Source organism: Achroia grisella, unplaced genomic scaffold, assembly GCF_030625045.1.
Source record: "Achroia grisella isolate CSIRO2021 unplaced genomic scaffold, CSIRO_AGI_Agris_v1 utg1920, whole genome shotgun sequence".
Taxonomy (NCBI): Eukaryota; Metazoa; Arthropoda; class Insecta; order Lepidoptera; family Pyralidae; genus Achroia; species Achroia grisella.
The window spans coordinates 2,511,974-2,539,581 of record NW_026712695.1 but is presented as its reverse complement, the minus strand read 5'-3'; the positions used below and the strand labels follow the sequence as shown (position 1 = coordinate 2,539,581).

Here is a 27,608-nt window from a genome sequence, read left to right as displayed (position 1 = left end):
CGCGGGTCACTTAATGCATGTAACACGAGGTAAAAATAGGTAGGTACATATGGCAGACTTAACACCTTGTGGCAATATGAAATGAAATGAATCACAAAAATAGCAACCTTAAGACAAAAAAAACATTTATCTCAGGTAGATAAACGATAAACGATGGCGAGACGGTATTGAAGAGATTTTAATTTATGTCAATAAACAGATGTACCTACATACATATATGTCCTAAATTGTATAATACTTTATCAATTAAATTTCATGTCTTGAATATAAAAAAAAACCTATATGTCGTAATGTGAAATCTTTTCAATGTTTAGAGTACCTATTAAAGAGCGAGTAATCGAGCGAACAAGCGGATACATCTATAATATTAGTATGGATCAAAATAAATATTTATTGATGTTTTAAAGAAACAAATAGGTAGTCATTAGTCATAAAAAATATATTTGTTGTAATAGATAACTTAAGGTTTTGTGCAGACATGCGTCTTATGTACGCTTGTATTGTGTTATTTTTATTTATATAGTACTATTAGGTATACATATTACCTATTGTGTATTCTGTGCAATAAGTGTGTGCCGACCTCAGCTTCGATATACCTACTTATCGTGTAATAATGCACAAATTAGTGATTACGGCCTTCGTTTCGGTCATAATATGAGTCACGATAGGGTACATTATTTAATTGAATTCATTGAAAGTGTCTACCTCGATATCACCGTTGTTTAAAATAAAATTTTGGTAATTATCAACATTCGGATAGAAATAAATTTAACCCAAAATTATTTTTATAATCGGTCATGTCACGTATGTAGCTACCTAATCTATAACAAGTATCAATCGATTAAAAAAAAACTAATTACTTATGTTCGCTATAACTTCGACAAGTTTTAATCAACCATTGATTGGTCTTTTTCATTTTATCGATACATTCTATTGCTATTATCTTCAGCTGGCTAGCTTAATTTGATAAAAATTAGAGCCAGTGTATAAATATTAGTATGATAAAATTGTGTTCTATAGTGGTACATAGGTACCTACATACTTTCCTCTAAGATCCTGAGTTCGATTTTGGGACAGTGCATGTATGACAGATGTAAATATTATATTAAATATGTATTGGTTATATACTTTGGCGGAAACGAGGTGTGAAGCAACTGTCAGTACTTCTATTGCAATTATTGCAATTATCGTGCCGATTAAAGAGCTAACAAGCACGCAAAATGACAAATCATAATTGGCCATTGTTTTGTTTTACTTTGAAGCTTGTAAAGCCAGATGCAGTTTGGTATCTATTTTTCATTACACATTGAGCATATATTTGTTCATGTCCCAGTTTAGAAGTTATCTATAGTTAACAGTGCAATTGTGGTGATCTAGTTAACAAGCTAACAGCTACCAAGGACTTTATTATCAATAGGACCCTGTCAGATCACATTGTTGATATTTCCCTTGGAAACCATCGTGATAAATTCTTGGTGATTTTTCTACGATGGGCTAAGTAACTACCTTATTCGCATCTTCATTGTATACTGGTACCATGATAGAGCTTAGCGGGATCTCTATTTAACTAACCTAAAATACTGGAGCTGTCAAACAACAAAGCGCATCTACCTATCTTGCCACAGGATAACTACGCAATGCTAAGAAATTTAAAGCCCAATAACTCTACCCTTATAGGTACATTCTAATTTTATCAAAGCGATTTCTGTACCTGCCTGCAGAAATCGTTTAACCTAATAAAATAATATAAGTAACCTTGATCTAGTTATTCATCGTGCGTTGTATCATGGAGTGAATGACAGTTGACATTTGTAAATTTTTACTGTAATAGAAGAATAAAAAATAACAATACAGTACTCTACGATTTTAACCACCACTATCATTGAAATATCAGGTTGTGTAAAATCAAAAGTTTAAGAATGTGAAATTGCTATATATACGTACTTAATAAATCTATAATTATTATTTTTAGTCTTATTTCAAAATCTTATTGACTGCATTGACCTACGCCTGTCTTCTGATAGAACATTTCAAGCGTACTTACTTACTTACTAGAGATTTTAAATTAAGTATTCTCACTTTATAATGTCACAATAAAACAGTAGGTACAGGTATCCATTAGTAAAAGGTAAGCATGCATTACTCAACAAATAGATATTTATTATTATACTGAGCTCAATTTTGCGAGCACATATTTATTCGATTGATGTAATTTATTGATAAAAACTATTTGTCTGATTTATTATTTATTTTTTAGATGTTTTAACCGTACTTAAAATGAAACTAGGTACATATAATACGGGTATATGTATTTGTACTATACCTAATACTTAAAGTTTTGTATTACAACTAAATCTGGTTATTTTGATGACTCTTTCTGCAATCTATATAAATGTTGAGTGTAGGTGATAGAATGTGTGGACTGTATGTGTGATGTAAATCAAACAATGGATAGAAAATGGTAAATACTTATAATGAAGATAGGCACGTGTACAAACGGTTGTAGACAAAAAGTGACAATAAAAATATATGACAATTCTAAAAGAAAATACATTTAAAATTGATAGAAAAATAAATATATAAAAATGTGCAAAGAGTTTGCAACATTGAGTATTAAATTTAGTTAAATCTACTTATAAAGTAGGTTCTTACGAAGTACGTTAATCGTTCGATTATATTAGACTACTTAAACAATGTTGAATTTCCAAATAATAATTAATTTTAACGAATTACGTTACGTTTAATCGCATAGCTAAAGTTTCTTTATAGAGTATAAAATTATATGCCTGTGTATCTAATTCAGTGACATCCTATCAAATTAACTTATGTAGATGTAGAACTGCCTCCGCGATATAGGTACCAAAATTAGGGGTAATATCTGTGCATCAGCATCTACCTATATAATTCGATTCATCAAAGTAAAAACCGTAAAAATGATAAACACATACATATATAAAAACTAACTTTAAGACACAAGTTTGAATTGTTGAATTTATCTCCGATCCGAACATTACCAAATAATAAAAACAATAGAATAAACTCTGAATAAACAAATATAATAAAATAAAATAATTAATAAAAATTGTATAATAAATCTATTTTTGTGGAGGACTGCTCTTAACTGTTAGGGGTATGAAAAATTGGTTTGAGCCGATATAGCCATGATTAACAAAAGGAATTAAAAGTGTATTAAATAAAAAATATAGGTTCGGTGTTGATTTTCATTATTATGTTCTTTCAAATCATAGAATACAAGTTAGATACCAATGGCATTCGTCAATAATTATAGCATTTAACATTAGTTAGAATAATTGGTGAGAATAGAGCTGTGAACAAAGTGATGTAACGCATTATGTACTTATCTACTATTCAGGTTTTTAATGGTATAAGCTGGTGGGGTACTACATAAATGGATAGGATGCACATAAATTTGGCTCAGTAAGGCCATGGCATTGTATCATGGCCATGACCATGTACCATGTAAGATCGTGGTCCCCATGAAGCTACTTACCTGTGATTGATGACTTTATGTTTGAACTTTCATCTTCATTATAGTTCTATAAAAAATAGTCGAATGCACACATAATAGATATATCAACTTATATATATTACCCTTTTTTTATTCTACAGTGTTACATTTCTAGCTGATGCTGACTAACTAAGAAAAACTATATTACTGGTTATTATGTTACTGGTGTATTTTGATTAAAATTTAGTTTTAATAGTTAAAAGTAGCATTTTTAATTACATTATTCCTATCGCCTAAGTTGGTACTAACTCAGATATGGTGAGATGATCTATAATAATAACAATTAACGAATATTTAAATGATTGTTTAATATTGTTACGACTAACAGCAAAAATATATGTGTATATATACAATTGGATTAGGCGGGTAATAAAGTTTTAAACTTAGGCTAGGTTCGATAATTTAGTCCGTTTATTTTACTCAGTCATAAAGATATAATTTGTTTTATAATTTGCTATTTAAAAATGAATAATTCTACTACTTGTAGGTACCTGTAGATAACTAATGACAGATCAATTATTTTGTTGGGTTTGTTACCATAGAGTTCTATTAAAATAAATAAAACGCACATTTTTTTATATCAGATAAATTCGACGTGACGACTTCTGAGGTTTGTAACTTAGGGTGTAAACTAGTAGGTCACGGCCTAAATAAATAGGTAGGGAAGTGTGTTCACCTTTGCATAATCATAAGAACTAAAAATTTAAGCTGCTTGCACAATCACATGTACTCAAAATTTGTGCTCGCACTTTCACCATGCAAGATAAAAGTAATTCATTAATATCACTTTGCATTGTCCGTCACATTGATATAGGTAAGTACTACAAATGGCATTTTTGGTTCAAGGTCAACTTCAATGTTTTTTTTGTTGAACAGTGTCAAGCATGTTACGTGTAGAGCTACAATTTAATTACCTAGAATGTCTTACTATGTCAGTGTCACTAAATAAGAAGTATCTATCTAGCGTGTTTAGAAACAATTGTTCTCAAATCTTATTAGTACTTGTCTGATTTATTGGTATTTCAGTATGTAACACCTAATGGTAATTTCAGGGCTTCACTCATGTTCCACATTTATGTTGTAGGTAGGTAATACTAGAAAATATATATTTAAAATATTTTTTCTTGAAGTGGTCAAATTTATCAGTTCTACCTTATGACATTCTACCTTTTAATTTCCCTCATCATTTCAATATAGGTACCTACCATTTCGGTAGGTACTAGTTATAAATAGCTATTATCAAAACACAAGCTATTTATAACTAGTAATAACCTAACATTGTAATTCTCAACCTACTAATTAATGTTGTCCTCTGAATAATGAAAACCCTAATAATATTTGTTTGCTATTCCTCAGGTATTATGCTATCTGTATTTACAATATGTCCTAATCCTCATTAAATTGTCAAATTTTACTGAGCACATTGAAGACAGGCACAACTATAAAATCCCACTGTGTCTATAAAACCATGACTTTGGCGAAATCACCGATCAAAATTAAAATGAATAATTGCGAAAAAATAAGGACCCCAAATATTGTTAGCATCGTTCATTTTAATATAAATTTAAAATCAATCTAGATGAAACCTTAAACAAGTTGACAAACATTTAAATAATATCCTCATATGCATTAAAAACTCGATTAGCCTAATTTTAATAGTTCATTTAATAATGAACATAGGTACATTGTTTGCTCTAGTAATAGGGAAAATCCATGAGATCACATGATAAATGACATCTTTAGCTTAAAATAAAGTATACGGCGAATCTTTTGTTTATGGCCAACGTAAGATTTTTGTAAACAACTTCCTTTATGGTGTGATGATATACTTTTGTGATTCGAACTTAGAAGGTGAGTTTATAACAGTAAAATTACTGTGGGGACTCCTCCAGCAATTACGCGACATACTGATTAAATATAACAAAACTTATTAAATATGTCAAGAAATCTACGAATATACCTAGATAACTTTAAGAAACAATTATGTTTTACTTTTAGAGTTTCGTATGGAATGTCCAAATTTTAATAATATCTAATCGTTGGCATCTCAAAATTTTGAATAAGAGAGTACTATATTTGTGAATTTGTGTATGTGTATCTCAATCTCTAGAATCAATGCAGTTTAAAAAATTAATTCACTATTTGAAATATTTACTCAGGTAGGTATAATCTATTTCCAGATAGGGTCAATGTTTTGGTGACAGTTGCTATTATGCTAAGGCATTGCATAATTCGATATGCCAACATTTAGCCGAATCATTGTAATAGACACGGAGAAAAAAAACTAAATATAGATATTGACAGTTTTTTACATTTTAACAATTTTAATGTTTAATCACTTCAGTTTTCCAGTAAAGTTTTACTTCTCACAATGTTCAATTCATATTTATGACAAAATCGCGTGGATGGTATTTAGTCTAGAAGTCTGCGGCAAAGATGACTACATATGTACTATGTCTTACATACAGAATCTCTTTCTAGTTTTCAGGCCAAGAAATAACTATTATGCAACTGTGTTTGGTTAGTTACAAGTAGAATTTCGATTATCATAAAAGTACCTATACTTAATGAATGAGTCTGTACAACTGCATATTATGCAATTACTTTTTTGTGGCTTATCTGAATTTTGCAATATACAATATCATTACTTGGATATGCGTATGGCCTACATTGTATTATTATAACAGATATTAACAGTATACCTGGTCATTAATTATATGTATATGCATATTAAAACAGATTTCAGTAGGTACTTATAAACAAATACATTCAAATATTATTTTAATGTGCGACAGTAATTAAATTCGAATAAAATTGCGACATATAATCAGATTTGTATTCTTTTGTCGTAATGACATATTAACAGAAAAAAGGATGCTAAATTGAAACCAAACCAGAATGCTGTTCATGTGTATAAGTGATGGTTACCACTTACCATCAGGTAGGCTTTCAGTGTGTTTGTCATGCCAATTACATTAGAAAATACAAGTTCAAGTAGTGAAAAAAAAAATTAAGTGCAAAGAAACATTTCCTTCTTTTGACCACAAGAAAGCGGAAATAATCAGACTCATAGGTAATAAATAAAGCGGAATTCTGTGGCAGGTTGCCGGATACAGAAGGAAATAACTTTAAACGTAGGTTTCTTACTGTTAGTGGGAAGTTCTGAACTTAGATGTATGTGAATATGTAAAGAAATAATTCATAATAATGATAGAATAGAGTCACTGCTACGCTGAATGTAGTACTTAAATTTATATCTAAATAGGTGCAACGTCTATAAATGATAAAAATATATCTTATTTGAATTTGAATATTTAATTTTGCATAATCCACGAGATAATTCTAGATGTTTTTTAAGTAAAAAGAATAAAAAGTAAGACTTCACAAATATCAGTATTCAAATTATATTATGGAATTATGTTGCTTACTCAAGTTAAAATCAGATTTTAAAAATCTGATTATCGGGTTTTGTGTTTTATATTTTTATAATATATCTACACTGTATGACTAATAGTCACACTACAAATCTGGCGTAAGATACAGTTCCGTTTAGATATTATTAAAATAGTGGGGTTCATAAAAATAATTATACATAGAAGATCAACATATTTACACTTTTTAATGATAAATAGGATGGTGCACCCGCAGGTGCTAATGATAAACGGTGGAGGATGACAGGATGGGGATAAAGTCAGTAGTAGTCAGTTATAGTTAGCATATCATAGTAAAACCACCAGAAACTACCACTGTTATGTATTGGAAGACCTACCTGATATGGTACATTGATAGTAATGGAGACTTTAGTTCCATGATTAAAAATCCCCTTCACCCTAACCCTAATGGATTTTTAGATTTTTCACCATACATAATTTCAGTGTTCATTTTTTAACAGTTAAAACTTAAATATAGGTTATGATAAGTAATATTAGTTTTAATTGGTATCTGGCTATAAATTCTGTTCTGTATGATTGCGCATTGAAATTATTATTAATAACATTCGGCCTTTTTGCTACTCGAATAGAGTCGAATTAAAAGAGCGTTTTACTGTGTGTGTTTATTTCAAGTATTTACTTAATAATCGTCGTGTCCGTTCTGAATATCCATTGCAATGAATATAATTAAAATTGCATAATTGATCACAATTAAGGTATTAGATAAATATGAAAATAACTTAATTGATGTTTTAATATTTACTGATGTTAATAATTGACTCAATAGAATTCTCCCGAATTTTATACTGGAGCTACTCGTATATCACCTTACTCAATTCTATAAAACTGAGAAGAAGTCGTTCGTTCCAAATTATAATTTTGATCTGGTGATTTCCAACTTCAATGTGTAGGCTTCAAAAGAGCCTGGGCTCAAATACACTCAATGAAATGAATCAAATGTTGCGTTTATTTCGTCACGTAGAAATTTGTAAACTTTTTCGACAACTCAATCTGGGTAAACCCAGTAAATGGTGGTGGTAAATGTATTTTACTTATTTTCATATATAATATTTGGTAAAGTATGTATAGTGAATTATGCTTTCTAATAGAGCATGGACATTAGCGGGAATATACCAGTAAAACATTAGTAATGGCCTGAGGTAATATATTAAAACTAAGTAGTATATAAGTTATAAGAATTTCAAGAATAGCAATAATGAAATGAACTAGAACTACGAATATTCTCCTGTAAATTACAGCGTAACAAAGAGATCTTAGACATGTCGGCAAGTGGTTTCATACAACTACTGGCAACTAATTTACTTGGATTACTTAAGACTACTTTGTACGAGTGAGAGAAGAGAGATGGAGGAGGTCCCTTGGAGTCAAAGGACTTATCTACCGCATTATGACTAAAAGTATCAATAGATATATACTATTTTAATAATAATACACAGTATCCGCTTGCTCATGGTGAACTAAGGATTTATTATAAAGCGTATCTTTACATTTATAATGGTTATGAACTTCATGATCACATTAGTTTAATGTAGACTGAAGGATGGTTATAGGTTGTTAAACCTCATTGTTAGAGTTTTCACGTAGTTTGGAAGTTTCAGACCAACTACGGCGTTTCTAGTAAAAAAGTTATGCAAGAGATAGGTTATGAAGAGAATAGGTTTAAAGTTATTGTGAAATAACATTACAAGTAATATCGTCGTATTTATTAACACCTACCACATGCTAACTAGTAGTTGATATATATAATAAATATTTTTTCATAACTTTTGCAGATTTGCAATTTTTGTATTTGACCCATTCCAAAAACATTTTACATGTTTTGTCCTTTATAGACACTATATGGAATTGTAGAAATTATACGGATTTCGTTTTATTAAATTGGCTACGAAACCCTAAAACAGTACTGAAATATTAGGAAGCTGTTCATTCATGCCTTTTCAATAGCAGCCAGACCTCTATTGTGTTTGCTTCAGACATCACGTGTAGTTTTACAAAAAGTACCAGAGCTCAGTTTGTGTTGTTTGAACGTCGTAACTGACTGGTCCACTGGTCACTACAATTTTTTGACGTTTTGAATACCGATATGTTATGAAACTGAGAATAAGTATATGTAAATTTTTCACTGTCGCTCTGAATGTTATGTAAAACGAAGCGTTCTGTATTCAATGAGTTTTGTTGTAGTATTGTGTTAGTGTTACTGTTTGTGTGAATTTGGAATAACGGCAAAATGTTCAATATAAAACGTGGGTGAGTGTATTGTAATGTACATACATATTTTATTATTTTGTATCAGAATATTGTTATACATAAGAGTAAATAGGAAACTTTTCCTTTTACTTTTAGTTAGGTACTCTATACATAATATCATTATCATAAATATTATATACAACAGCATTTCTTAAAAAAATATAGTACAGTAAAATATAATTGTTTTTGCGTGCTTCAGTACCTCGGAAGTTATAAGACGACAAGCTACGATATGTGACGGCCTATATAATATAATGACTATTTATAACGTTATAATAAAGCCATTTTATTATTATAAATCCTATAACAATTACGAAACTGCACTTATATGAAATTCAATTCCTATTATACTTCCAAGAAGAAGTATTGTTTGAAATGTAGAGGCAGGTACATACTTTTAATCTATCGGTAGTTATATAAGTAAGTAAAGCGAGCTTTTTTAGTTCGAAAGAAATATATTATAGGTTTTTTTTAATTAGAAATAATTATTTTAAATTAATTTTAGTGTTAATTTTTATACACATTATCTTAATACTTTTTCTTCGTATCGATAAGGGCTTGTAAAATTTATATTACCTGAAACCGGTTTTAAATTGGCTTGTACTTTACGTTCAGTATACAGAAAACTTGTTTTTATGTCACTGGAATAGAAAACAAGCGATGATACACTTGATGGTAAGTACAATATACATGAACAGCACCACGAAAATTTCAGTATTTTGTGACTTTATCAGTACCTCTCATGGTTTGTCACTTAGTAATGACTTTGAAAAGCATTTGATAATTATTATTAGTCAATAGGTAATATAGTATTGACTTGGCAGCTATTCAGTAATATGTAATTGTGTTATATGTAGATGATCTCTACCACGCGCTATATATGAAATAATAATAATATAATTAGTCAATATTAAATATACTTTCTTAATAGACATAACATGTCTCCAATGAGACGGAGGGATTTTTTCCATAATAGATTATATATTTGTATATAACTGAATATAGTTAAAATTCAAATACAATTAGTAGCTTTCATCCGTGACATGAGATACCGGATCGAAGCGTAATTATTGCAGGAAATAAAAGTATTCATAGAAAGATATTAAAACTCCTATAAACTTTATTTGTTAAAATATTGGTTTAATAGCTGATATATTTAATATGATAATGAATAAGGGTGTACTTGCATGCGTAGTTATGCCAAACTGATAATATGACAGTTGATAGAGTTGTTTCCTCATGGTGCATACCGAGATGTAACAAACAATGCAATAACAATAAGAACAAATTATTTGTTATTAAGATATTCGTAATTAACATAATTTTGAAAAGTTTTGTCTGAAAATGTATTCTATATAATAGAATTATATAAAGAAGAAGTATATAAATACAAATTAATATAAGTTTACTAGAGATGACTTACTATATGTGCCATCGCCATTAAAATACTTAAAAGCGACAGTTAATAACATGATTGTTCTGCATGACTACTTCCTCAAAGAATAAATAAAATAAATAATAATAAACTTATTAAAAATAAAGGTAATAAAGGTATCTAATCCAAATTGTCAATTGGTTTCGTTTGATGCCGAAACATTTAACCACAATTGGACTGTAATGAATTCACGTGAATCATTCAAGGATAACTTTTTACAAATCTATAATTATTGATAATGTATACTTCACTCTGGTCAGTATATAGTAGTAATTTTGATTTTGTGCTCTAAACTCACATTTACTACCAAGCTGGAGCCGTTGACTTTAAATAGTAGGCCAGCATTTATGGAAAAAGTATATAGGATTACAAGAAAAAAAAGATATAATAAAGGTACAAGTAGTAAAAGCAGTGAAAAGTCCGTCCGACTTATTTTTTCGATTTATTTGAAATGTCTATGCCTTTCTTTAAAATACGCAAAATTGGAATGTTATAAATTAATAACCAATAATAAACAAAAAACCTATTTTTGTTAATTATAATAATTAGTACTGTATCCGTACATAAAAATGTTACTGTTATAGCAAACGTATTAACACAATAAAATTGATTTTGTGCTACTAAAACGCGAGATAAAAGAAAAGCTTTATATTTTTTAATATTAATGTCTATTATATAGTTTTTTTTTATTATTTCCAGATTGAAATTTTGGACTGTACTGCTTTTAATCAAGATGGTAATGGCATACCCATCAAGTTCTTCAAACGTTGTATTCATCATGGTTGATGATATGGTACGTTATATTAAACCGATAGTTGAAGGACATTCTGCTGCCGTTTAATGTACCAAATAATGATGTATATGAATGAATGATGAACATTTACTTCCGTCATAATTCTCCACAAGCTACGTTATCCACTGATTCTGTGTAACTTTTAGCTTACCGCAACATCCAATGTAGCGTTCTACATTTGTTCTATATTGTACTTATTTGAGTACCTTGTATGAGATTGCTATTAAAATACGCTAAGTTGTTTTAATTATAGATTACATTTATCATTACACAAACTACTAGCCGCAAGACCGTGACTAATATAACTCACCAAAAAATGCGAATTAAGAACATGAGGTGACACTTTTTTTTACACCTACCCATATTTTTTATACTTCTGGAATCACAACCTGTACGACTACAACCTACATACTAAAATAGTAACTTAGAGATGCTACGTATAACTTATAAAAAAATTTTAATATTAATTAAGTAAGGTAGGTATCTAAACCTTGCAATTAATGAAACTGTGATATATATTCTTATTAAATATGTTCAGCCATACAACTTTAACTTAGTACTGGTATTAGTTATTTCTTTTATGTATATCAAAAGATTATTAACCTAATTTATGTAGATAAATAAATGTGAAAGTAAGATATAACGGCTTCAGTGGCATTGAGATAGGTTTCGTCGTATATCATATACATATAATGTACCGGAAACGCTGGAGTAGTGACGCTATCATATAGCCGTGGTTAGTCCATGTAATATATAGGTACACTGTAACGTTTCTAATCATTTAATTTTTTGTTATAATTTTGGGAGCACATTTCCTTTAATATACATATATTCCCTCATATTTTCATGTCATGCATCTTACATAATTATTGACACTTGTAGTTCATTGTTTCATAATTACTTGATGAATTAATTTGATAATTTAAATATAATGCATACTGATATGAACTCAAAATTATAATTTTAATTATTTTACTATAACAAATAAGCTTTATAGCTTCTTTTTGGTATATTATTATGAAGATCTCTCACTTGCTATATTTATTCCATCTACATATTATAACTTTACTTTATTTACATAACTTAATTGTACGACTAAGAACCTAAAATTAAAAAGCTTAAAAAATCTAATATAATAACTAAAATATATTATTAAAAGGTGTCCCTTTAGGGAAAATATAATAAAAAAAATATTATAACTTACTACATTAGTTTATACATAAAAGTTACCTTTGGTTATTGATCCTGTAACGGACGTGGATACAATAGATTTCATGCCGGGCTTATGGTGGTATAATGTATTTTGTAATATGATATCTAGATCTAGGGTATATAATTGAAATATATTAAATTGATTAATCTATATTGATATAGATATTAGGCGGGTTCAAAACGCAGCAGGTACTTATAGAAAAATGGTGAATGATAAAATCGATAATGTTCAATTCTATTACTGGATACTTTGAAAAGGTTAGATAGAGGGTTATTATTATCATTACATAATTGGACATAAAAGGTCAGTACTATAAAACAATAGAGGCAGATAGATAGTTGAAAGATTGTCACGAGCTGGCAAATTGTTTGTATACAGCATTGCATTGCATAGGTACTTAGCAAAATTCAAAGAAGTAGGTTACACTAGTTACATTATTATTACCTATTATTATATTATATTACCCTGTAGGTATGTTTTTATAATTATTTCCTTTTTTTACCAAATTCTCCCAAAACATTAAATATCGAAAACCGAAAATATAAATAGGTACTATGTTTATAATTAAAAAAAAAAACTTTAGAGATGTTATTTTTGCAGGGATGGAACGATGTATCGTTTCACGGCTCGGACCAAATATTAACACCAAATATCGATACTCTGGCATATCATGGTGTTATACTGCAGCAGTACTATAGCGAAGCTATCTGCACTCCAGCTCGTACTGCTTTGCTCACCGGAAAATATCCAATGAGATTGGGTAAGTTCAAAAATGTTTGATTATTATAAACTTTTTGTACATTATAAAAGTGATTCATTTATTCAAATTATGTCCAGCAGTGAACGTCTTCCGGGCTGCGATGATGATGATGATGATTTATTCAAATATATTAGGCACTTTAAATACTTCATTCAATCATACTTAAATACATACCTATTATATTTGAAGGGAGGGTTTGGTGCACAGATGGACTAGATTCTGTATTAATACAGTATACCCTTGTTAATATCTCATGTAAAAAAGCTGCGGGTTGTATTCATCATTTCCATTACTTTTTTAATTATAATAAATTAATAAGTCTTTTATCTACTCAGATATTTTAGTTAAATATATACAAAAAAGGAATAATAATATGTATTCATACAATTAATATCACGGATGTCACATAATAATGTAATTTTAGTAGTGCTTTTTTTGTATATAGGCGAAGATTACCGCTAACCGTCAGGTTTTTTGCCTTTCCAATTACATAAAAATATCTACCTTATTTAAGGCATAATGACAATTAACATATAGACAAATGTCTCTTTCGGTACTACACAAAATCAACTTTACTATCAGACTCATATAATGCAGATAACATGCAGCATTTAGTAGGATGAATAATTATTTGTAATTAAAATTATAATGGGATTCGTTACTCGTTTATAATAATTTAATAAGTTTAAATATAAACTTATTACTGTGCTAGGTACCTAATTTAACTATTAGCTTACCTATTGAACTTCTTTAATCTTGACCTATTAATCAGCTTTTAGGCAGGATTTCATAATGTATTCTATTAATTTTTATTAGGTTATATTTTACAAAACTTTGGTGTCACAATATTTTTTTCAAGGTTCCTAACTTTCTCACTTTTGACCCAGATAAAATAATATATAATCTGTATAGCCCTTGAAATTGGATACCAACAGCACTCGCCTAGGGCGCAAAATAATATAATTTTTGACTTTCAAAAATGTTTATTATCTTCGAATACATTATTAACTTTGGAATTAAAAGATAAGTTGAAATGGAATCTACTTAAAACATACTTTACTGGTTGTTTGTTAGCCGCGATGTCGTCTGCTTGTTTTTTGTGATAAAAGGTAAATACCGCGTTTTCATTAAAATCTATTCAGGCGAGAAAAAACAAAAAATACAAACAGACTTTCGCATTTATAAAATTAGTATAGATGTATATTTATATCATATAAAATAAATTTATGACATAATATATTCAGATACTTAGTATATTGCCTGATTGTGGTTTTACGCTCTATGTAAATGCCAAAAACTCAACCGCATCTAACAATTTCTTTCTTAATAGGCTTAGGCATACGGTATTGAGCAATTTCGTGCCGTCTATTTTCTGAAATTTTAGATAAAATTGACAAAGATAGGAGTAGGATATTACGGAAATAAGATGATAACCTTAAAACAGTTGGTTTCTCTCTGACATATCTATGATTGTTTGTTGTTGAAGATATATTTATTGTTACAATAAAAATTGAACTAAGAATATTATTTATTTTTCTGTTGGTTCATAATATTAACAGAAGCGGATCTGCAATGAAAAATGTAACAAAAACGGGAAAATATTACTCAGACAAAATTGCGCTGGTTAACTAGTGCTGAATAAAAGTCTTTTATTGTTATTATTTTTATTTCTTCGTATATGAGCAACAAAACATCCGTCGATAAGTATGCTTCTATAAAATATTTCTAGGCTACCAAAAACGATTCAAAAATATTTTCATATAAGAACATAATGTTAATCCTTGTTCTTAAATTCCATCAAAAATGTCCTTTAAATATTTTTTGTTTCATTGCCAGATTTCAATTTATCATTTTATACAAGTAGTTCCACCTAACGACATTTAGTAGCCATTGCATATACTGTTATACGTCTAACTTGTAGAGCACTGGTGATATGATAGATGGCTCTGTCAGTATTACGTTTCGACCTGTAATTTATATTTGAACGCGTAGAACTCGAAATTACAACACGTTGTACCGCGAAATAGATATTTTTTTATATTATCAGATTTATTTCAATCTTCTTTATGCCAATGTGTACATTTATAATATCTCTGGTCTGACTGGCATTTGGTGAATGTTGTCATTAATAACTTACGGAACCAAAACTTTGTCGTCCACTGCTAGTATAGTCTTTATATTGTATTTCATGACCTACGTTTATTAGAATCTCGGAGTTTAGCTATATGTTAAGAACCGCAAAGAGATATTCTCCTTGCAGTCCTACAGAAAAACCTAAGGAACTGAGATAGAACTAAACACAGAATTGAAGAAAATCTTCCCTAGATAATTACGTAATTGAATTGATTGTGGTCTCTTGTATTTATCACCAGAAGCTAGGTTTGCTAGCAATGGAGTTAATTACTAGTAATACCCTCAACATTTGAACGGGGATCTTGGGTTATACTAATGTAACATACATTTCCCGACAAATATGGTTTCTCAAAACAATTGGGTTCTTAATCTCCATATTTTAATAGTCGTTATATTTAATAGAAAACTATGCTTTTATTTTATTGACACTTTATCATTAGGTATATGTGCTTATATGACGGTCTTGGTGGTCTAGTGGTTTAGCATGCCGCTTTACTTCCGAATATCATATGTTGGATTCCTTGCACGATTCTTGGGTATTATTGTAAATTATTATAAAAACATACTATGAGTTTAGTACCCATAACGGAAGCTTTGCTTAAATAGGGACTAGATGGCTCTCTGTGTATAATTAAAAAAAATATTATTCTTATATGAATATTCTATTAATTTTCAGGTATGCATGGAACTCCATTATTTAATTCCGAAGATAGGGGAATACCTCTAACGGAACGTCTTCTTCCTTCGTATTTGAAAGAGCTTGGTTATTCCACACATTTAGTAGGTAAATGGCATGTAGGGATGTCCAGAAAAGAGTATTATCCAACGTCAAGAGGATACGACAGTCACTACGGAATGAGAGGTGGTTTCATCGATTATTATACTTACAATAAAGTTGAAATGGTAAGAAAAAATAATTCTGATATCATTATTTGAAAAGTACCTAATAATAGCAATAGAAATACAAATAAGTAGATGATACTAAATCTTAGTATCTAAGAATTAAATTGAGAAGTAATATAATACTAAAAACCCTTCATGATTCCGACTAGACCAAATAACCTTTATATAAATATATTATATTTCGTTCCAGGATTCGTAACAGGATTTAATAAGGATAATAAAAAAGCTATTGTGTAATAAATTAATTTGTAAGAAAGTACTCAATATAAAGCTATTGATTATTAAAAGAACCATCGAAGTAGCATAGCATTTAATTGATATTCTAAAAGTCACAGTCGTGATGATCGATAAAATTTTATGAAAAGGAGTAACTACATGAATAGATATTTTTCTGTACACCATATTTACTTAAAGTACTAACTGCCTATTTACTTAGTTGCCGTTTTCAGCTTGTTTAAATATGTATTTTAAATGATATATACTGCAATTTATTATACTAACTGACGTTAAATGAATGAATATGTAGCAAATAAATATCTACTCATGCTCTCTGTATCTTACCATTTTTTGTAAGTATGATGGTAATGTTTTTTATGTGTTATCATTAATCATTAAACCAAACAAGTGACACATATATGAAAATCATTACGTCTTTACTCATACAGATCCATATCCTGTATTTTCACCCCTTTCTTACTCTGTCATTGATACACGAGTAGATGAGAAAGAGCACTACGCAGACGATTTTTACAATCTCAATTAAAAAAAATCCATGTTATGAGATATCGATTAGTTTGTTAATACTACTTCACCACTATACACTTACATTACAAGTACATTTATATTATAAAATAATAATATATAATTAAAATACTAATAAATAGGTTGAGTGTTGGATTCTAATATATTTTTAGGTGTGCTTTTTTATGTCGGAAATAATTAAATATATTTGTGACATGTGTTTTGATAAATACTGTGGGTAAAGTTTATATTTACGTTTGTATGTTTAAATTTTTTTCAGTGGCCCGATGGTCGCACTCTGTTTGGATTGGATCTTTACGACAACGACATCCCACAAGATGAGGAAGACCGATATATTGTCGATGCTTTAACTGATAGAGCAGTTAAAAGTAATTATATTTTTCACTTTATAATTTGCTATATAGTGGTTGATGGTTTTATTGTATTATTCTCGAAAAGCGACTTATAATATTTAGAACTTGGTATGAGGTTGACATGGTAATAAAACTTATAGTTGGCAAAAAGAATTATGAAAACAGCTTAGGATTGATGGAAGTGTAATATAAGTACAAAAGTATAATGAAACTATATGTGAACCGACGTCGCGCAGCAGTCCTGTAGAGTTTTGTGTATCCTACCAGGGCAAGTAGGATATAGTACGGTATCATAAATACCGATATACCATAAATACCTACATCTATTATACCTTTGCTATACTGAAATTATTGTATTTTGGTTTGAAGAGTGAATAGACACAGAAGTCTATAAAGTGAATATCAAATATTTAGTTAGGCCGAAATATTTACAAATGTCAATTCGTGTCAACTGTATCTATATACGTATTATAAACACCTCAGTTTTAAGTTTTAGGACATGAAATAGTCACTAAGAATGTAATAGTAACTGTGTTGTCCAACACCAATCAAAGAAAACATTAGATAATACTATTGACGTTCATATCTATGTATATTCAATGGAATGTTGTTCATATATTAATCTTCATAAATAAGGGCATTAGGAAATTCTCTGAAGTGAAATAATTGAATTACAATACAATTACTGATATGGCTTCTGAAACTGCGTTTTCATACACATTGATTTGGTGGAAACTAAAAGTGAAGTTGTGTAAGATAATTCACTAGAATAACAATAAGAAAGTCATGATTTGCTATCTATGGCGAGAACAAACCGAATTTGTATTCCGAAACGATGTGAGCAATTCAATATTCTCAAAGTTGTGCTCGAAGCGCTTTATTGAAATCGCAACTCTGATTGATTATTGTTTGGGAAAGTCTACGTATTATGTACGATTCTTTCCACAAAAAACAAACTAAAGTTATAAAACCAACTTGGAAGTGAACCCTATTAATTACAAAAATAATATTTGAAATAGAAATTAATTTTGCACACTTTTTTAAATTTCAATCAAGACATCGCTAACCTTGTGGATGTTACACGAAACAATATGTATCCATGCGTATTGAGAATCCAATTGGTAGTCGGTAGTAAAAGAAATATGTACGTAGGTAAGAGTATCTTAGTAGATGCTATAGTATTATATATATTATCTTTATAATAACTAAAAATAATAATAATTGCAGTAATTAAGGGACACAACAGTTCAGTACCTTTATTTCTTCATGTAACGCACAACGCGCCTCATGCTGGTAACACAGGCGGAAGTCTCCAACCACCGTTATATACCAAAGTGAAACACAGACATATAGCTAATTCTAATAGAAGACTTTATGCAGGTATGTCATAAAAAATATTTCGTATAATATATGTATATATCAAAGTGTATATACTCATCAGAAGATATTTTATTGCTAGTGATTAAAATATTTATACCCTTAATAATACACAATTTTATTCCAGAGGTTGTTACGCATATAGATCGCAGTGTTGGTCGTATAGTGCGTGCTCTCGCTGAAAAACATATCTTAGATGACACAATTATTATATTTGCATCTGATAATGGATCTCCTACAGTAGGAATCAATAACAACTGGGGAGTAAATTTACCTTTTAGAGGATTGAAGGAAACTCCTTGGGAAGGAGCTGTAAGAGTACCTGCTTTCGTGTGGCATTCTTCATTCAGACCTCGGGTCTGGGAAGGCTTGATGCATATTACCGATTGGTTACCTACTTTAATAGCAGCTGCTGGCGGTCGATTGACAACAGAAATAGATGGAATAAATCAGTGGGATTCAATTATACAAGATGGAGACTCTAAACGTACAGAAGTTCTTATAACTGTTGAAGATAGTGACACTAATACATATGCAGCTTATAGAGCAGGCGATTATAAAATAGTTGTGGGCAATGTTACCGGTTTAAGCAATGATTATTATGGTGCTGATCTGATGATTAATAAGGAGAAGACACCAGAATATTTTCCATCGCTGAGATCTTGTGAGATTGCTCGGATATTTGAGTATATGGGATTATACTTAGATATTGAAGAGGTTAAGGCTTTGCGTTATGCAGCAACAATTAAACAAGGAGAGCCAATACGAGACAGCAGGCCATGTCTTCCGACTCCCAGTAAGTGATGTCTATACCTTATAGCCAGGTGGCTAGGTCTCCTATAGTCTAAGCGGTGACAATTAAATATTATTAATATAACTATGAATAGTATTTCATATATAAATTTGGTATTCTTTGTATAGTAAAAACGCAAAGATCCTGGAAACTGCGATGACTTAACGTTGACTTAATGTCGTGATAGTCACGATTTTATTTACATGTAATATATATCATATTTGGATTAAAAATTTTAGAAAAATACACTTTGGGGGGATATAGTAGCTGGCGTTTTGTAAGTATGTATGTAGTAGCTGGCGTTTTATGTGTATGTAGTGCAGAATGTTCCACTGCAAATTGCCTCGGTATAGTGCTAGATTTACAAATTTAAATTTGTATTATATCGTCTCAGGTAAATCAGTGATCATATAACTACTGTTTATGCTTTCTACGGATTTGTAGCATCCACTTTTAGATATGGTCTTATTTTATGAGGAAATTTCATGATTGTTTTACAAACAACTTTTCATGTTTGTTCATTGGAAAAACTGTTACAATATGTCAGTAAAATTACATGCATGTCACACTCTATCACAGACATAATATTTCTGAAATTTATATTTACTTTATTTATTATATATTTTATAAAGATATAGTACGACAATATTAAATTTTGGACAATAAAAAAAATATATTCCGTGTACTATTTCAGCTCGCGGCTGCCTTTTCAATGTTCGTCAAGATCCTAGCGAGAGTCGTGATCTCTGGCAAAGAGCCAATACAATTGCTGTTCTTTTAACAAGCAGGCTTCGTGGTCTATGGGCAATGCAAAGAAGAAGAGGGCCATTGGATATACAGATACAGGCAGATCCAGCTAATTTTGAATATAGATGGACTGCGTGGCTTTCAGACTCTGCCAATAGATCGAATGTTTTATTAACTGATAGAAAAAGTAGTATTAGGAAAAATATCAATAGAAATAAAACAATAGCTAATTCTATTAACTGTGATGGTACGACAGGCATAAGAAATTTTCTATGTATTTTAAAAAGTGTATTCTAATATATATGTAGTTGTGGCATATTAATTGTTTATACATAGAGATTAATTTATTTAATTATGTTTAAGAATTAATTGTATCTATAGTGTTTAATTATCTAAATCACCTATGTATGATAGTCGTTTAAATATGTGGTTATTTACAGAACATTAACTGTCTTCACAATTATATCAGTCAGAAGATCTCATGTATGTACTAAAGTTAGTTATTTCACTTGTATTCACATGATTTACTGAAAATTTAGTACAATTCGCATAATATATTGTGTTATAGCTATCTCATATACAGAGGTACATGACCGAATACAATGATAATAAGATTATACACTTATCTCAGAAGCGAAGCGTGTTAATAAAATATGGTAGTAGTAAATATTACGTAGTATTTCTTATTGTTATATTTATCAAATATAACTTCTGTGTCATTATCCAAGCGTGACCGGGATAAACCATAAGACGCCTATGTTCTTCATCCCAAATATTACGTGTAGTTTTTCTGTTAAAGACCAAGATAGTATTCTTCTCGCTAATGGTAATCGCTAATGGCATTGCTCAATCTAGTGCTAACTCATATTTTTCGAAGTATAGTTAAATGCCAATCTAAATAATGATTTTTGAGTTAGGATGTGATGTAAATAATAAACGTACATACATTCTTATTAGAATAAAGTAAGAATTTAGTACCTTATCTTGTTATCTTAACTATAGACAGCGGATATCAAAAGGCAATACAAAAATCTCAATTTTCGAAATGAATAAACAAATGGGTATAATTTAGTTTGTAAAATATATTATTAAATTACATAACTACTGACTACTTTTGTTTTTAAATGTTAATTTTCAACTCGATTATTATCCCATGTAATGAAGTACAAACCGAATGAATTGGTATTTTTAATACCAAATTTGTATATCTACACTTAGCATTGTAATAAAGTACCCAATAAAATAAATTACAATTTATATTTGCCAATATTCCTGAATGTACCTAGTTTAATTTTATACTCCCCTAAAATTACTGTGTTTATGACTTAAACCTTGCACAAAATAAATATTGTAATTTTATGTTATTTTAACATTTACAAATTCGATGTAGAGAATGTCAGTAAAATAATTTCATGTTAACTGTACAAAACTTGAAAGGTCACTACGACATATTATAAAAATATATCCTCATATTCCATAATGTGTGTTTAAGTTTTCTAGTTAAGTTGTTCAGATATGTAATTGCGTCTAGTAATTATTACTTCTCTATGTCATAGTATTATCGGTTATTGCATCATCACCGATCAAAGTAGGGTTTTCTGTGGCCCGAATACGTATCATTATACTCGTATATACATTACAGATGTATTCAGAAAAATTGAGCAGTTTACAAGTTGCTATTATCCTTGTATAAAACAAGCACATGTGACATAGTTTATAGTATTTTGGTATCTAATATTACATATCAAAAGCACATACTATCATAACAATATTTGCCGATAATTTTTGCAATATTTTTGCAATATGTAGCCGCGCCGGTTGTATATACGACGCTTCTTTAGAATAAGCGTAACAATCAATTGGCATTAACACCGTGTAGAATGTAGAAGCCAATTTATTATTTATTTAGTTTTTGAATGTTAAATGTCGACAAAATTGTTATCAGAACAGTTGTTACTTTGTTTAAACATTCAATTCATTTACTTTAAATATTCGATAAGACTCCTTCCTTTCTCATAACTATCTTTTGTATAATGTATGTAGTACGAACATGGGAACAGTGATTATTACAGTGCCAAACTAAGTAGCGTATACACATATATATGTAAAATTGCTTTGAGTTTCTTTTAAAAATATTTTGTGCTAAGTATTTGTGAGTTAATAATAAGTTTAATATTATTATGCGATGTGTAAGAGACCGTTTTTTAATGTAATAATGGGAATGTTTTGCATTATGTGTATTATGGTGGTTTTAATCGTTTATTTGGATGCAAAAAAACTGGAACGACCTAACATAGTATTTATTATTGCTGATGATTTGGTAAGTTATTTTCGATATTACTTCTTTAGTTATTTTTTTATATCTAATTGTGTTAAGTAACTAAGTTATTAGCATAATTCAATCTTACAATTAATTTGTGATGTAATGTTAAGGAATGATTTAGGACTTATATATATTTATAAAAATTAAGTTACTGTGATGATACATTTGGTGAAGAAGTAAAGATAAAGTTATGTAAATATTTTTTTGTGTAAGGGAAAATTGAATGAAAATTGCGTATTGTTACAGGGTTGGAATGACGTCGGTTTCCATGGCTCGGATCAAATCCCTACGCCTAACATAGATCTCTTGGCACAATCGGGGATTGCTTTAGAACGGTATTACACGCACTGCATTTGCACCCCTTCGCGGTCCGCATTACTTACTGGGAAATATGCGCATACAACCGGTAGCTTTATTTTTTTAATAATATTACGTAATACTGGATAATTGGTTATATATATATATATATATATATATATATATACCTCTATAATTTAATTATGGGATAGATATAAAATCTTAGTGACCTTAGGATCTTACTTTCAAAATTATCCAAATCTACTAGTGATTGAATAATATCAAACCACGAGCAGATGAATGAATCAGTTTGAATTATATTCAGCACATAGATAAATTAAATAGGATACATTTTACTCTAAGTCATGCTATCAAAGCTGTAGAATAAAGCTAAATGTAACAACTAATTTTTTAAATAATTTGAAAGTATTATTTCATTTTATGATCTCATAACACTTTTCCACTAGGAATGCAGGGATATCCCTTAACAAATGGTGAAGACAGAGGTTTACCAACAACGGAGAAAATAATGCCTCAATATTTCAAAGATTTAGGCTACGCGACGCACTTAATAGGCAAATGGCACGTTGGTATATCCCGAACAGAATTCTTACCAACTGTTCGAGGGTTTGATAACCATTTTGGACATAGAGGTGGTTTTATAGACTACTATGAATATACTTTAGAGGAAGAGGTAAGCGATACAGATAGAATACTTAAAATAAAATAAAATGTATAGTAGTTATAGTAATTGCAGGTATAAGAATTTTGAATGTAGCAATGCAGTGAGAACGACAACCCGCATTTACCAGTTTTTTATGCATGCAAGTATGCATTATTTATGTCATTCAAAGGTGATACCTGTATGTAATTAGCTGTTCTACCTACAAGATAATTGTTATTTATAATGTGGGCTTGTCAATTAATTAGGCGAATATATTAGATTATTCACCTTATTTCTTGTCTGAGGCTTGGTATACCATTTGTACACAATAAACAAAGGGCACATTCTTTTCATGATGGGAGACCAACTATAATAAATAACGTTATACATAAGTATTATTTGACTTTTGGTTCTAATTTGTATTAAGATACACTCTGTTTATACAATATATATATATATATATATATGTACATAAACAGAGTGTATCTTATAATTTGTTACCTGTGACTCGGTCTGTAAACAAACATTCATCCTCTATTTCACTTCATTCATGATTACTTTTTGAGATGAAAGCTGGCTTGTGATACGATGTATGTTCATATCCAATTTAATTAAGAACAAATTAACTATTTAGTTGTGAAAAGATAATAAATAGTTACACTGATATAAGGAATCACATCTTGTAAATAATTTATTGTAATTTGAATACAAATTTGAACACAATACTTTTTCTATAGGCAAGTTACACAGAAAACGGTCCAAGTAAGGTATCTGGTATGTGCTTATACAGAAATTTAACACCAGCATGGGACGTGGAGGGATATATTACAGACGTTTACACTGATGCAGCCAAATCAAGTAAGAATTTGTAAGTCATATTTATACTAATTTATTAAAATTACGTTTTGTATTGTATAGACGTTCTGCCCCGTGACAAAATAAGAATATTATTTAATGCCGTGCTGTTTATTCATACGGAAAAAGTTATTGTCTGATAACAATTCTAAATATCCTATACCAAGTCATCTAGAATGCTAGAATGGTAATATTATTCTCTTATAAAAAGAACTGTGCATTTCAATATGATAATTAGGCACTGTTATGATATGGTATTATAGCCATAAAGCCTTATTATGTATGTAAAGCCTATATTGTTTACAGAGATATATAATTATGATATTAACATCGTATATTCTATTTTGAGTTATTTTAAATCTAAAGTAAGTAAAGAAGAGTAATGAACACATAACAACAAGTATATTTAAAGATTATTTTAAGACTTTGACATTAAATACTCGCATGTAACAAATAAAAAGTGTAGGTTGATTTTCATTTATATTAATCATACCTTATATTATACCATTGTTGCCAACCTTAAAACATTTGGCCTGGTAATATGAATAAAGAAACATAAATAAAATCTAGTATATTAGCTTATTTAGGCTCTCTAACTTCATGTACGAATTGTATTTTAGAGGTCAAAATGTCGTGCTAATTTTTATACCAATGGAAATATTTACGTACCGAAGATCAAAATACTAGTATTTGTATGACTATCCTAGTATGGTTGGTTAACCCTATAACTAGCTGTTATATTATAATTACTTTATCATCTAAATTCATCCCTTTAGAAAGAGACGATCCTCTCCTCATTCCTTGACAAAGCAAGTTACATTGTCATATCCTATTAATCGTAATAGTCTAGCAAGTAGATAAACAGCATTATTTTGACATTTTATTATAAATAAGAATATTAATTATACATAAGAATATTTGAAGTAAGGAACATAGAGTAAAGCTATTATAAATTGATTTGCAGTAATAGAGTCACATGAGGAAACGAAGCCTCTCTTTCTGATGGTGGCTCATAATGCTCCCCACTCCGGGAATGATGGGGCTTTGCTGCAAGCCCCACATGAGGATGTAAGGTCCATGCGTCACGTTGAATCTCCTGAACGAAGGATTTATGCAGGTTTTGATTTGTTACTATACTATAAATAACTAAACTATATTCTCCTAAGTTTGTTTATTAGCAATACAAGTCTTAAGTAGCAAGGGAATTTCGTTTACATAGGTTTCCGCCTAAACTAGCCTATTAGGATTCGTTGGGTACCTTATTATTTAATCATCTAATGGTATATATATACATATAGTATATAAATAATTACCGATTTAACTTAAATAGATATTCTAACATCATTTATTGTGTCGGTGAAATAATTTTTCTAAACACTTAAATGAATATTTGTACTCATCTATATAGTTACATACATACACTCTTTAATACGATTGATGATGAACTATATTGTAATATTTAGCAATGTTTAAACTGTTTTCAGCAATGGTAAAAAAACTTGATGAAAGTGTGGGAGATATATTAGAAGCTCTGTACGTCAAAGGAATACTTGAGAATACTATAATTGTATTTATAACTGACAATGGAGGTATGACATCAGGACCATCAGTAAATTACGCATCAAATTGGCCTTTGAGAGGTTTGAAAATGAGTCCTTTTGAAGGTGGAGTGAGAGGTGTAGGGTTATTATGGACATCAAGTTTACTTCCAAATCATTTATGGAATGGCTATATACACGTATCCGACTGGTTGCCGACGTTATTAAGGGCTGTTGGTGCAGAACCACCTCCAAACTTAGATGGATTAGATCTCTGGAAGGACATTGAATTAAATAAACCATCATCACGAAAAGAAATGTTTGAAATTGATGATTATGTTGGATACGCTTCTATTATATCTGGAGACTTCAAATTGGTTATTGGAAATGTTACCAAAGAATATAGCAATCATCAAGGATGGGATTTATTAGGAGTAATTGGAGCATCACCTTTATACGAAGATAATATTAGAAAAAGTAAAACATTTTCCGTTCTTGAGAAAATTGGTATGCCATTTGATCGTACTGAGAATATACTAAAAAACAATAACAAAGTAAACTGCAATGTAAATGAAAACAATGACAGTGATCTATGCTATCCTGAAAATGGTTAGTTTTACTTAGTTAAATCTTTTTATAGTTTAATGGTAGCAAATAATAGTTAAGTGTTATCTGTTAGAGATTTCGCTAGTATAAGTTTAATAAAAACCCAAATATAATACATACGCACGAACGATTATGTTTTTGTTGCTGAGATAAAACTGAAGGTAAAAAGTATTAACCTGATATTTGCATAAATATATAGAAACTTATAACTAGCCTTTAACAAATTCCATTAAAGTAATGTTAATGGGTTATTATTATAATATTTTATAGATCAGAGATAGTTTTCATCGCCGCAAATATATCTTGAATATCTACGATCAATTCGGAATGACAAAATATCCTTAAACAACTTCAATATGTTTTATTTTATAAATATTAACTGTCGACCTTCTAAAAATAATTTGGTTTATAATTAATATTTCCGTCTATCTACGAGTAAATATTATATGTCGTACTGGTAATTATACATAAATAACAACTATTACTTTAGATATCTCCATACAGATCAAAGTAAATTGTCTAAATTAAGAAATTTGCTATTTTGCAGATAAATTATGTTTGTTTAACATAAAAGAAGATCCGTGTGAAAGAAGAGATGTTTCTCAAGTTTATCCAGAATTAGTCATGAAATTAAAGAAGAATTTGGAAAACGAAATGGCCGGAATGAAACCTCGAACTCCAATACCAATGATTAGAGACCCCAGATCAGCACCAAGTTTGTTTAATTATACCTGGGCACCGTTTGCGGATGATCTTTGAAATTACCTTACTGTCTCCTACTCCTGTGTTTATGTACAATATTTTCCATTTATTTTACTAAACTTTGGA

At 29.7% G+C, this 27,608-nt stretch overlaps 2 protein-coding genes across 3 annotated transcripts; both read left to right on the top strand.

The window, feature by feature from the left end:
- Positions 1-4,198: 4,198 nt before the first annotated feature.
- LOC131841764 (arylsulfatase B-like) lies at positions 4,199-21,891 on the top strand. Of its 2 annotated transcripts, none has more exons than XM_059190088.1 (8): positions 4,199-4,343; positions 11,363-11,456; positions 13,270-13,429; positions 16,239-16,465; positions 17,487-17,595; positions 18,808-18,960; positions 19,085-19,753; positions 20,445-21,891. In XM_059190088.1, the coding sequence occupies exons 2-8, from the start codon at positions 11,397-11,399 to the stop codon at positions 20,792-20,794; spliced, it is 1,728 nt and encodes a 575-aa protein (XP_059046071.1). In that variant the 5' UTR covers positions 4,199-4,343; positions 11,363-11,396; the 3' UTR covers positions 20,795-21,891. The 2 variants fall into 2 exon arrangements, with proteins under 2 accessions (XP_059046071.1, XP_059046072.1); XM_059190089.1 differs by lacking the exon at positions 4,199-4,343 and adding an exon at positions 8,291-8,378.
- Positions 21,892-22,541: 650 nt separating this feature from the next.
- Positions 22,542-27,572, top strand: LOC131841772 (arylsulfatase B-like). Its single transcript, XM_059190098.1, has 7 exons — positions 22,542-22,817; positions 23,067-23,226; positions 23,585-23,811; positions 24,519-24,639; positions 25,601-25,753; positions 26,121-26,783; positions 27,328-27,572. Exons 1-7 carry the CDS (start codon positions 22,683-22,685, stop codon positions 27,537-27,539), a joined length of 1,671 nt encoding a protein of 556 aa, XP_059046081.1. The 5' UTR covers positions 22,542-22,682; the 3' UTR covers positions 27,540-27,572.
- The last annotated feature ends 36 nt before the right edge of the window (positions 27,573-27,608 follow it).

Bases quoted from the DNA above. Each gene is read 5' to 3' on its own strand.
- LOC131841764 (XM_059190088.1), top strand. From the start codon at position 11,397: ATGGTAATGGCATACCCATCAAGTTCTTCAAACGTTGTATTCATCATG. The intron at 11,457-13,269 runs GTACGTTATATT...TTATTTTTGCAG, and splicing joins TCATCATGGTTGATGATATG to GGATGGAACGATGTATCGTT. The intron at 18,961-19,084 runs GTATGTCATAAA...ATTTTATTCCAG, and splicing joins TAATAGAAGACTTTATGCAG to AGGTTGTTACGCATATAGAT.
- LOC131841772 (XM_059190098.1), top strand. From the start codon at position 22,683: ATGTGTAAGAGACCGTTTTTTAATGTAATAATGGGAATGTTTTGCATT. The intron at 23,227-23,584 runs GTAGCTTTATTT...CTTTTCCACTAG, and splicing joins GAAATATGCGCATACAACCG to GAATGCAGGGATATCCCTTA. The intron at 23,812-24,518 runs GTAAGCGATACA...CTTTTTCTATAG, and splicing joins AATATACTTTAGAGGAAGAG to GCAAGTTACACAGAAAACGG.